The 12,940-nt window shown below is 34.8% G+C and overlaps 1 protein-coding gene across 1 annotated transcript; it reads right to left on the reverse strand.

Moving 5' to 3' along the window:
- Positions 1 to 3,916: 3,916 nt before the first annotated feature.
- On the reverse strand, positions 3,917 to 5,190 carry LOC106297001 (glucuronoxylan 4-O-methyltransferase 3-like). Its single transcript, XM_013733276.1, has 2 exons — positions 4,654 to 5,190; positions 3,917 to 4,589 (listed from the first exon to the last, which is right to left on the reverse strand). The coding sequence occupies exons 1-2, from the start codon at positions 5,039 to 5,041 to the stop codon at positions 4,087 to 4,089; spliced, it is 891 nt and encodes a 296-aa protein (XP_013588730.1). The 5' UTR covers positions 5,042 to 5,190; the 3' UTR covers positions 3,917 to 4,086.
- Between the last annotated feature and the right edge of the window lie 7,750 nt (positions 5,191 to 12,940).

Below are 12,940 nucleotides of genomic sequence, written 5' to 3' on the forward strand. Positions count from 1 at the left end.
ATTTCGTATTTATCTGCGGAAACTTGACATTTATCTTCCCTTGCGAACCAAGCGTAAACCAACATGCGGTTTACGGGCTGTTGGTTAAGAAATCGTAATTTGGGCCTCGAGTCATGTCTTAGGTCCCTTTGGGCCGTCTTTAAACTCGAAGCGCTTATTACGGCTTCTTTCGATAAAGAATGAACTTTTCGCGGCTTTTACGGTAAAGTTTGATTGATAACTTATAAATGGCGGGGAATGTGAGATGGGTTCGCTACGGTATTCGGGAGATAGCATCAAAGAGTAGACGAGAATGCATGGACTGATGTCGTATCGAAGTTTCGCTCGAGCTCCGAACGGAATGGACGTTTGGTCGCTGCGTAGCGACTGAGCTTTGGCTCGAACTCGATCACTACGTAGCGACCGAGCGGAGCACGTGTTTGGTCGCTGCGTAAATATCCTTCTCGAGCTCTTGTCCGATGATTCGCGTTTCTTCCGCAAAGCTTTTCGTAAAGAAGAATCTATTTCGAAAAAGTATTTGTCGAAGAAGTTTTCTACGTTTTTCTTCTTCGGGGATTTGGACGTTAACTTCGTCGTAACCGTTTTTGACCTCAACCCTCATGCAATCTTTCATCTCTCTCTGTCGTTTTTTTTTCTTCTGAACTCAGATCTGTCGTGTTTGAGAAGACAAAAGGAGAGGACAAAACACAATCTCCACGTTTGGATTAAAAAAATTAAGTGTAGAGATTAAAATCCTTGTGTATTCCTTTCAACCAATAGATTTTTTTTTCTTTTTATGTATAAATATTTATAGAATAATTGTTATGTTTATATTTGGAGGCAAGTGAAATAAAGTGAGAGGGAAAATGAAATTAGGGTAAAAGAGATAAGATAGCGTTTTAATGTAGAAGGATATTATATATGCGGTTTTTTATAGCATCGATGTAAAATAACGCTATCTTAAATAATGAATTATGTCAAAGATAGCATTTTTGACCAGAACGCTATCTTCTTATGCTATCTTTGCCTCCTCCCCTTGTAGTGTAAGTTAATCATACAAGATGTTTCATAGACGAGATTTCGTGGACAAGATCTTGTGGATGAGTCTTTGTAGGTTAAGTTTCGGTAATATTGTGGACTAAGTCTTGTGGATGAGGTTTTGTGGACGAGGTCTTTTTAAACACAAACTAGAAAAAAGTATAAAGAAAGTTTTTAATCATAAAAGAGGTTTCATAGATGAGATCTCGTGGACAAGATTTTGTGGATGAGTTTTTGTGGGTTAAGTTTCCGTATATTGTAAACGAGGTCTTGTGAACAAGATCTTGTGGTCAAGGTTTTTATGAAAAGTAAAACTTGATGTTATCAGTATACTGTTCAAATACTCGCACCTCATCACAAAAATGTCTTAGAAAGCAAGAGGAAATATTTCATAGGTTTTAGTTCAATCTAAAATGCATCTAATGATTTGAGACAAATGAATATACAACTTGTGGACATAAAAAAGCTTTGGTAGACTCATGTATATGTGACGAATGAACACAAACAACTTGTGGACATAAGACTTTTAGTAGACTCTGGTATATGTGATGAATGAACACTAAAATAATTTTTTTTTGACAATCCATAAGACTGCAGAACATTAAAACTTCTTGAAAACCAAAACCAAAAATTCTTTTAAAACGCAAGGACAAAACCACAAAATTGGAGTGGATAAGAAAAAGAAGTTATCGGATGTCATGAAAATCACCAGCATTGCAGACGCATGATTTTGTGGACGAGATTAAAGTTTCAGGTGAGTTTACCATATTTAAAAAAATGAATTGATAAGGAAGAAAGATGAAAAACATAAATGAAAATTATATCTTTAATCAGATGACTTACAGTTACAAAAAAAAATCTGCAACTTTAGCTAAGAAGAAGATTCGAAAAAAATGGAAGAGGAGAGATGAAGATGACGATAGAGGAATGTGGGATTAGGTTCAGAAAAAAAATTGGGGAATTTTTGACACGTGTTTTTAACTGCAACAAGAGATCTTATTTAGTTATTTTTTTTTGACGTCGAAAGACCATTCTATTACTCAAACTTGAGGTGGTCTGGGTAACCAAACCGGAATAGAACAACCAATAAAATGTAACTCTCTATGGAAAGATTTAACACTCTTAGCAAAAAAAAATCTGAAGTCTGATTGTGCGCCCGTGGAACATGAATGATGTTGAAGTCCGGAAAGCATATCTGTAACGTCTCTATCCTCTCCAATTCCGTCGCAAAGCTTGGCCAAGCCTGAGGGTCCTTTATCATTACAATCAGCTCCTTACAGTCTGTCCCGAAGCTCTGGCATGTTGAATGTTGAAGCATATTCTCCATCGCCCATCGCAGTGCTTCTACTTCCGAATGCAAGGCTGATTCGCGTCGAGTGAAATTTCTTGTCCCCATAAGTTGAATGTTCCCAGCAGTGTCCATCCATACCCATCTGCATCCACTAAAGTGAGCAGAAGATGTCCAAGATCCATCTAACAAGCAAATATTACCCAAGCTTATGAGTTGGGGTTCCTCAGGATTATTATCTTGTACCACTGGTTGTACCACTTCGTTGGCATCAAACCAGGCTTGACATTCACTTTCTGCATGTCGAACTAGCTCCAAAGGATCTCTATCTGTACCCCTGAATTTTTTTCGTTCTTAGCCTTCCAAATATACCATATTATCCAGGGATAAGGATTTCTGTCTTACTTTGGCTCGATAATGTTGTTTTTCCTCCATAATAGGTATTCCATATTTGTGTAGACGCTTGATACCGGGAAAATATTTGGGCTTGTTGGAGTTGATGATAATGACCAAACTTCGAGAGCTGGCGAACATTCGAAAATGGCATGGGTTACAGTCTCCTCTAGTTCTCCACGTCTTGGGCAGTAGTTGTCACACCTCATATTGCGTCTTGTTAAATTCCTCGTTAGTGCCACATGACCAGTTAACAATTGCCATATAAGATGGCATATCTTCTTAGGCGCCTTTAAGTTCCAAGCAAAAGCTTGGAGCTTAGTGATGCTTGACTCCAAAACTTTCTTTTCTTCCGCTGTCTTTAATAAATTCTGAGCCACCCAATATCCAGATTTGACCGTGTATTGGCCATTCCTTGTGTAGTTCCAGCAGAATGTATCACGACGATGAGTTGAGCTTATGGCCAAACTCCTTATGAGTGGTATGTCCTCAGGATTAACATAGTCAAGAGATCTTATTTAGTTAAAGGGCATAATAGACAAATGAACATAAGAAAGTGTTCACTTAAATCATTGTGTCTTTTGCTGATAACTCATAATGTGTTTCGAGAGTAAATTTTCCGTGAAAATCCTAAAGAGAGGCAAGATAAAATTTTAAAGAAAAGCCTTGAAACTTGTTGATGCTCTTAGATTCTTATATAAACTTTAATTGAAACTTGTTGATACTCTAAGATTCTTCTATAAAATTTAGCGTTTAAAATGGTGTTTGTGAGTTTTATTTAAGATCAGCTATAAATTTGACTGATCAAGTAATTAAAATGGGGTCGTATTTTTTTTTTTGTTATAACCAAACTTTCATCCGTTTTCTGTATTTGTACCTCCTATTTCTTCTGATTTGTCATCTACATTCTCTTCTTCAGATAAGCAAGCCTCTTAACTAAGGAGTCATCTCAAGATTTGTCACTCATTAGGTCGCAAATTGAACCTTATGTTTACCTTTAAATTTCATCACTTTTTTCTTTTCCTTTAAAATTTGATCAATCACCCATTAGTTCATATATTTGGGATTTGATGTATCTTTCAGCCTATAATTTGACATAAATCAATCTAATCAATGTTTGTTCAACAGCAACAAAAGAAAAGCAAATCAGCAACATATAAGTTTTCTTGTATGATGTGTGACCAATGATCATCCTTATTTGTATTCAAATAATAATAATGATATGAAGAATACTATTTTACTATTACCGCTTCAGTAAATGCACTGAATCCATAAAAACGTAATCATCGAGATAAAAGCAAAAACACACAAACAAAAAGACAGCTAAGGATGGTTTGGTTATCAAGATATCATCTGGGTCCGCAACACAGATATTTCCCGGCACAAAATCAACGGCGGCGATTAACATCCACCGGACAAAAGGGTCTGCCAGCACGAGCCCGATGGCTAGGGATGGTGAAATGCCTTAGCCTCCCGTTTTGCTCCCTCATGTATCCTTTGCACAAGAACGTCGCTGAGAACTCATCTTCCACCGGACGGTTAACGTCGTGAACAAATACGTCTGTTTCTCCGTCTTCACGGTTACGAGCCAAAAGCCCCGCCGTGTAAATAGCACTCATCCTTCCCGGAGCTTCCTCGTGGTAACCAGTTGGAGCATCCACCATGATCAGATCCCATTTCGTCTCGTAAAAATCCGCCGGAAAATCTTTCAACGCCAGTTCACATTTCGAGTTTCTTGGATCGGTCACGGATCTACACTCCTCTGATCTTCCCAGCTCCATCAGTTTGTCTGAATGTTTCACTTTCGTATCGTAAACGACGTGGTAAGCTTCCAAGTTTGGGAATTTCTTAGTCACTATCTCGATCCAAGCCTTGTCTTCCTCAATAAACACTGAACACAAGAGGCTTCGTTAGCTCTGTTTTGTGTAAGAAACAAAGGAAATAAGAACACTTACAGGTACGACCACCATGGTTGAGAGATGCCCACATCGGGCTGTCGTGACCTAAACCAAAGACGAGGAAGTTACATGGAGACTTCTTGTCCAAGACTCTCTTTGAGACAGAGATTTCGTCGAATGTCTGTTGTGGAGTGACGATACTGGTGGCGTAGTGAACCAATGCGTCGGATAAAGAAATTGGCATCTTCGTGCATTGTTGTGTTGTTGGACATCTTTCTGGTTTAGCCTGGTTTTGCTCTTCTTTCTCTTGAGAGAGGTTGGTTTTGGAGATGGGCTTTGAAGAAGACATGTTTGATCTTGCAAAGAAGATGACAAGAAAGATCAAGATTGAGCAGCATGTGAATATGACCTTCAGATTGACAGAAGATTGAGATTTGGTCCTCATTTTTTCGATGAATGAATACAACAATGAAGGGTTCTGAAAATAATGAGAAATGTATTATACATATATAGAAGAGTTATTATATAATGTAAGAGAAAAGAACGTGAATGATTGAGGAAGTTGAGGAGGACATGAAAGCTACTAAGGTTGCTGTTCTTCCAATACAACAGCAGTTGGTGGTGAATTCATATACTAACAAATTGATTTTCATATTATAATGTATATATCTATTTTATATATTTATAATAATTGGAAGATGTGAAACGTAATGGGGAAATTTCTGATTTAAAAATTGATGCTTGAAAGAGAAGAATCTGATCGGCAATAGTAATATTGATCCAAAACAAGACAGGTGTTAAGAGGAACCAACATGGTGGTTGCAACTTTATTGTTCCTTGCTATTTAAATAACCCATGTTGATTTTAACAACCTTGGTCCTTTGTTTCTTGCACACTAATTTTTTTCTAAACGAATTAACATCACCATTTGTTTGTTTGTATTCGTTATAAAAGATTCCTTCATTTGATATAATTTCCATAACTTCAACTTTCAAACATGTCCAGTTCAACTCGGTTTAATTAAACCAAAGAGTTTTAGCTCAGACATTGAAAAACCAAACCAATCATCTTTGTGGCCTTTTTTTTTCTTCTCTTCAATGGTGATGTGCAAGAGTTGGCGACAAAAATCAAGAGCTTACTGATTTGGATTCTGTCTAAAAAATAACAGGTCAACAACATATTTGTTTTAGTTATCTTTAAGTTATAAGCCAATAAATTGTGATCCCAAACCGAACCAAATGATAAACGGCTTGCACGGTAATAATTTACAGGGAAGAAAGTTAACGAGGCAGTGACTAAGAGTTAGACTAAATGCCATTCATCACCATGTCCAATCATCAAACCCTTGATATGTTCATGTATCATACAATAACCTTCATCCAACATCATTTGAAAACCAAAATATTTAGTCAGCTGACATATAATTATCAGGTTTAACCAGAAATCTGGAGCTTATAACGCATTGTTCAAAATCAAAGAGTCCTTCAACTTGACTCGGTCTGCACCTACGGTTTTTCGCTCATCTATACTATTATTTATGAAGTGATTTTGCTGATTTCTCACATTCTCCATGATTTTAGGTAATTTTACTTATTTATCATGTTTTTATTAGTTTTAGATTAAATCATCAATTTATTAATTTAAATAATATAAATATTTCGATTTCTAATTAATTTATTAATTTAAATGATTTGTCACATTCTCCATGATTTTAGGTAATTTTGCTTATTTGTCATGTTTTTATTAGTTTTAGATTAAATCATCAATTTATTAATTTAAATAATATAAATATTTCAATTTCTAATTAATTTATTAATTTAAATAATATAAATATTTCAATTTCTTATTTATCGTGTTTTATTAGGTTTTAGCTAAATCATTGATTTATTATTAGTTATTAGTTGAGTTACTAATTTATTAATTAAAAAAATACCCTTATTGAATCATAAATATAATTTAAACGAATTTTGTTTTAATAATATTAATTTATATGTTATATTAAATATTTTAGTTAATTTTTCTTATTTTTCATATTTTTATTAGGTTTTATACTTTTAGTTGGGTTATTGATTTATTATTAGTTTCTAACTTATTCACTAATTTATTAATTTAAACAATACCCTTAATGAGTTTTATATATAATTAAAACCGAATTTTATTTAATAATATTAAATTTATATGTTATATTAAATATTTTATTATAAAATAATATAATATAATTATCAAAAAACATATTAAAAATAAGATAAGTTATATATATATACTGTGTTGCTATCTGGAAACAATATTTTTATTATAACAATTAAAAAATTAAGATACCAAATAATTTATAATTAAATACAGTATTATTCAAGAAAAAACATTTATATAAAGATATTTTCTAAACTATTTCTAAGATATGAATATTTTTTAACATATATTTTGATGTTTGATCTATGAAAAAATATTTAGCATATATCAATATTTTGATTTTTGATTTAACTATTTGAAAACATAAATAAAAACTTATTATGTTGGTTTTAAATTAGTAAGACAAAAAACTAATAAGAAGATTATGCCCGCATGTGCGTGCAAAACACCTAGTAATCGAGTAAGAGGCATGAATGAGACATTTAAGGTAGTAGATTGATAAGCTCAGATTAACCCTAGAGCAACTAAGTCTCTCAAATAAGAGGTTCGGTTGTAGTGCTTAGTAGGAGTAGGCAAAAAAACCGAACTGAACCGAGTCAAACCGAACCAACCGAATCGAAATCGATTCAAACCGAACCAAAGTCTATTTCAAACCATTCGGTTGAAGATTTCTCCAACCCGAATGGTTCGGTTCGGTTTAAACCGAACCAAACCGAGAAACCGATGTGTTTTTGTAATTATTTAAATTAAAAATATTAGTAATACCAATATACTAAAATTCTAGTCCCAAACCACATATTTTCTATTTTTCATTCATTAACATATATTCTTCTAACCTAATATGTAATCATCAAAATATTTTATTTGAAAAAATAGAAAACTCTGTATTCTTATATTCTTATATATGTAAACGTGAATGTTAAATCTAAATCTAAAACCTAAAGCAAAATTTATTAAAAACAAAAGTTCTTCTCCATAGCGTCACATGGAAGATGATTCATTGCAGGCTTTTTAATAATAATATAAGAAACATTACTAATGATGTTGGTTTTTTCTTAGTTAACTTTCATTTGTTTTAATTTTATATACCTTTTGTGACTTTTTAAAGGTTTTTGTTTCAGTTTTATATTTAATTTAGTTCACATAGTTTATGTTTACATAAGTTATGTCTTAAAACATAATTTTTTTTACAAAAAATTAAACTAAGAAGAACCTAATTAAACTGATCCAAAAAAACAAACCGAACCAAACCGAATACAAACCGAACCGGATATAAACCGAACCGAACACAAAAAACCAAACTATATGGTTTATTTCAGTTCGAAAAATACTAGAACCGAACTAACCAAACCGAACCGAACCCGAACCGAACCGAGAAAATAACCGAAGTGTCCACCCCTAGTACTTAGCGATCAAATCTACAGAGACTCTAAGATTACACAGTAGATTTATTGTTTTTGAAGTAATGCTAGACAGTAATGATTTTAAAGCAGTAAATAGATAGAGGTTGAGTGAACAAGGTAGTTGTTCAGTTGGTTGATTGAGGTTGTAAACAATTAAGGGTAAATAGCTAGATTTAGGTAAATTCTCAGGTATGATAAATATGCTTATCTTGTGGTTTATCAGGAATTCAAAAATATTAATTGTTCTCAAACTCAAACTTAAATTATAATCCATCAACTCTCGTATGTAGAGATTATCTAATGCTTAGACCTAGGAATCCAACTCTCGTATGTAACTCCTACGGGAGTGTCGATCGTTGCTTCCTATGGATTGTCGATCGATGTATCCAATGGAATGTCGATCGATACTAATTATATCAAGCTTTAGCGAATGGGTTTGATGTGTTCTCTAACCAGCTAGATCAACTTTCGTGTGCACCTAGCTGATTAGATCATTCTAGTTTAATCCAGGCAGAAGACCAAGTTCTCACTTGTGCCAATCAATCCTAAGATCTAAGTTCAGGAGTATTAATCCTAACCCTAGCAATAAGAGCAACTAGATGAAGAACTAACTAAATCACCCTAACAACAACACATATTTAGCAAACCAATAATCAACATTTGAAGAACCCTAAATCTAACAATAGAACTACTCAGACATATTCATAAGAAACATTGTGATGGTCTGAATAATATTGCAATATAATAATAAAAAGACAAAGTGGAGTAAAGAAACAAAGGGAGTTCAAGATCTTCTCTCTCAAGGTTTTCATATCTCTCTCTCCAATCCTAAGCTTTCTCTCTCTAGAATAGTATGAAGCATCGCCGTCAACAATGGCTTAGAAACAGTAAAATAGGGTTTCAGGTCGTTCATGGGTATTCTGGTAATATGTGGTGACTTCTGGGCTTAAATTGGTCACAAAATAGGCTCGGCCCATCTTCTGAGTGCACCGTCGATCGACACATGGATGCACCATCGATCGACGTTCCTTCATCTCCTTGACAGCTTCCTCTCGCGAGGCAGACTGACCACTCTTCAGTAAAACAGGCATAACATTTTATCTAGCCGTTGGATTGACCTCAAACCGGTGGCATTGGAAATCTAACTTAAATCTCTATTGTGTGTTAAAATATGGGCTCAATCGCACCATGGGAAGGTCTCCATCCATAGCTAAACATCTGTGGCGCCTGTGCCGTTCTGCACCTTAAAAAGCTCCATAATCACCAAAGTTCTCCTAAACATACCTGAACCTGACAACACTCTAAAACAGACTCCAAACTCATATAATAGACTTTAAAACAACTATATACCATGGTCTAAATGTGGTAAAATCCATGATATATCATAGATAAATTTTTAAATATATTTGTATCACAAGTAACATGATGAGTTGCCCCACTATCTTTATCCAAGTAAGAGACAACATTAATATAGCTCTCAAAACACCAACAAAACCTAATGTAGTTGGTGAGTACAACATATTAGGTAATAAAGTTTTTGTTGCTCCTGATGTAGATGCCATTGATGAAGTAGAATGTTGAAAGCTGAGATTTAAAATAGGTGATAACCCTTGAATCTAATCTTTGTTCAGAACTGATTCTTGAACCCTATAATGCTAGTTGAGCAACCAATGGTTTAACTGAAGCAGAATCCTTCATTTAAGCAAAATGTTTTTCAGTTTGATTCTTATGTTTGTAGCACATTATGACTTGTATAACCACAATGTGAACAAATAAATTTAGTAGGTTTGTTCTGATAGTAAATTGATTATGTAGCATGAAAAGATGGTTGCACAGGTTCATTCGTTGGAACATGAAAGGCTTAAGGATTGTGAACATGAATTATGCTTCTCTAACTATGATTTTGATCAAGAAGATTGTATATTTCAGCCAAATCAAAAAAAATATTTTTCATGATTATTTGACTTCAAATAACTATATAAGAATCATTGCTAGAAAACAGATTATTTTATCATGATCAACTTTTGTACCCATAGCCTTGCAATAGGTGCATTCACGGCATCTCTTAAGACAGTTTGCACCATCAAGTTCATCCCACAGTGTCTTAATGTCATCCCACATCATCAAACCTCAAAATACTCTTATAGATCTTCTTTGAATAGAGTTTATCAACCAATATTTCACCATAGAATTGCACCTAGACCACATCCTGAAGTTAAAATGAAATTCACTTGGCCTAGCAATCGAACCATTTATAAACGTTATTTGTTCTTCGAATCTAAAGAAACGGTCATTGCAATGCGTCAATTATCATAATTTGTACCATTGAGTATCTTATAGATGAGAACAAGTCTAAGATTATCACTATTCATGAGATAGAGCAATGAATGAATGGTATTGGGAGAATTTGTATTGTGATGTGATCGGAGAATCCAGTGGCGAGGTAGCTGGATAAAAGTTTTGTCTAGCATATGATGTTTCTCTACCAATGGGACATGAAGTTTGCGAGCGATCATCATTGTAGCAACTTTGAGCTTTGTTTAACCAAAAATATTGTTCATCAAAACTTGACCAGGAGTCTCCCCGGCGAATCAAGCTTAGAGAATGACACGAAATGTAGGAAAATTTAGAAATGGATTGAGCTTTAAGCCTCAATAGCTCTCATACCATGTTAGTGAACAATAGAAAGAATGAAGATGGAAAAGACAATCGAAATGAAAATAATTTTCTGTTATTCATCTCAAGTGATTCTGTTACAATTGTACTCTTATATAGTCGAGTATTCTCAGTTTACCCATTTCCTTCTTTTATTAATTGTTTAAGTTTCTTCTTTTATTAGTAGTTTATTGTAGCTGCTAGTCTATTTAAACACAACTCTTCTAACTGATTTCATTAAGTTGAATTAATCATTCTTCTTCATAATTCTCTAGTTACTTCAAGTCTTTCATACTCTCTTAAGTATCTTACTCTCGTGTTCTCACTATTCTCACAAGTTCATACTCACCAATACTCTCAATCTCACACAAACTTCTTACTCTCTCTCTCTCTCTCTCTCTCTCTCTCTCTCTCTCTCTCTATTCTATGTTTTACTGACCCAAACACTCAAGTCTCATCATTCTTCATTTATTCTCACATGGTATCAGAGCATACAAGCTTCTGAACCTCAATATAGTTTCCCCAAGTATGTCTCTTATTCTCTTTTCTCAAAACTCTTTGGGTACATCCTTTTGTCGAGCGGCCCATAATACTCCAAGATAAAGAAATCAAGAACTTTGGCGACTCCAGTTGTTCTTAAAGGCTAAAATACCTTCTTTAGTCTAGGATGTTGAAGACAGCCCGTGGAGACAAATGCCTTTGGAGTCATTGCACAAATGAAGCTTCAAAGCAAGTCAGTTCAAGTGAAGTGCTTAGACAGTCTGACCCAAAAGCTGTGGATGAGAGAAAATGGCAGCAAGAAGGCACTATTGTCTTGTTCATCATCCAAATCTCCCTTGAAACATCCATCATTGAAGCTTATTCCTACTGTGAAAGTGCAATGGAGCTGTGGGATACTCTCCACAAGGTTTATAGGAAATCTTCTAACCTAAACGAGCGTATAAGGTCAAGAAGGCCATCAACAACCTCTGCCAAGAATAAATGGAGTTGAATGAGCATTTTGGAAAGTGCAGGTTCTTAGGGGCTGAGCTTGACATGCTTAGACCAGCCATAACTAATCCAGCTACCTTTAATGAAATGAGAGAATAAGACAAGATTTTTGGACTTCTCCTCACCCTCGGTTCAACCTTCAACGACTTGATACAACATATACAGAGGCCAGAAAAGCTGTCATCACTTGATGAAGTGTGTTCCCAAATCCAGAAGGAGCAAGGGTCATATGGTCTCTTGAAGCAAATGAAGGTCTCTCTCTTGCCAATCAAGCTAAATGTCTCTCTCTTGTCAACAGCGTATTACAACCAAAAGAGAGGTAGGGATTAAGGTGTGGACACTGTAAGAAGGAAGGGCACACCATGGAGCGGTGTTGGATAATCCGCACCTCAGACTAAATTAGTTTCAATAAGCCTCCATGGGCTGGAGGTTAAAGAAACCAGCTCGGGTTTCTTGATAGTAAGCTGACCCTCCATCCCTAATAAGAGAATTTTGTCATTTTCTTGTTATGTTGTGTGGTCCTAGGGTGTTTTAAATTTTGCTAGATATGTGTATCTAGCTTCTGCCTAAGTAAGTTTATTAAAATTATTAAGTTGTCTAGATGTGTGCATGCCCTTATAATGTTGAGTGTCATTTTTACCTAAATACTTAGTTTTGATGCTTATCTTGAATATGATTCAGAGAGTATTTCTAGGATAGGAATCAAGAAGGTTTCTGTCCATAGCTTGGTGTTTAAGCGTGTTAGAGATCAGAACTGGGGATGTCCCATGTCATGGTCTCTTGTGTTGACATGAAGAATTAAACAAAGGGCGATGTCGGCAAGATTAAATAAAGAAGTAGTGGAGGAAGTGGGAGGAGCGGCCATATCACTTACCAAATGGGAAGGAGCGGCCAGTCCACTGCTAGTTGTTTATTCTTCCACCACTGAGTGCTTATTGCTTTTGTTTTCTTTAAATACACCATGTATGTTACACAATTAAACAGACCATTCAATACAAACATTTCTTTCATTCTCTCAATCTCGCAAATCCTCTCATTCTCTTAATTTCGCAAATTTCTCTTCTCTCTCAAATACTTACGGTTACTTCACTCCTTTTTTTTCTTTGTTCTTGTGCTTCATCACGGTTAAAACTCTTAGAAGCTCTCATAATCCCACAAATTATCAT

This window comes from Brassica oleracea, chromosome C6, assembly GCF_000695525.1.
Source record: "Brassica oleracea var. oleracea cultivar TO1000 chromosome C6, BOL, whole genome shotgun sequence".
Lineage (NCBI taxonomy): Eukaryota > Viridiplantae > Streptophyta > Magnoliopsida > Brassicales > Brassicaceae > Brassica > Brassica oleracea.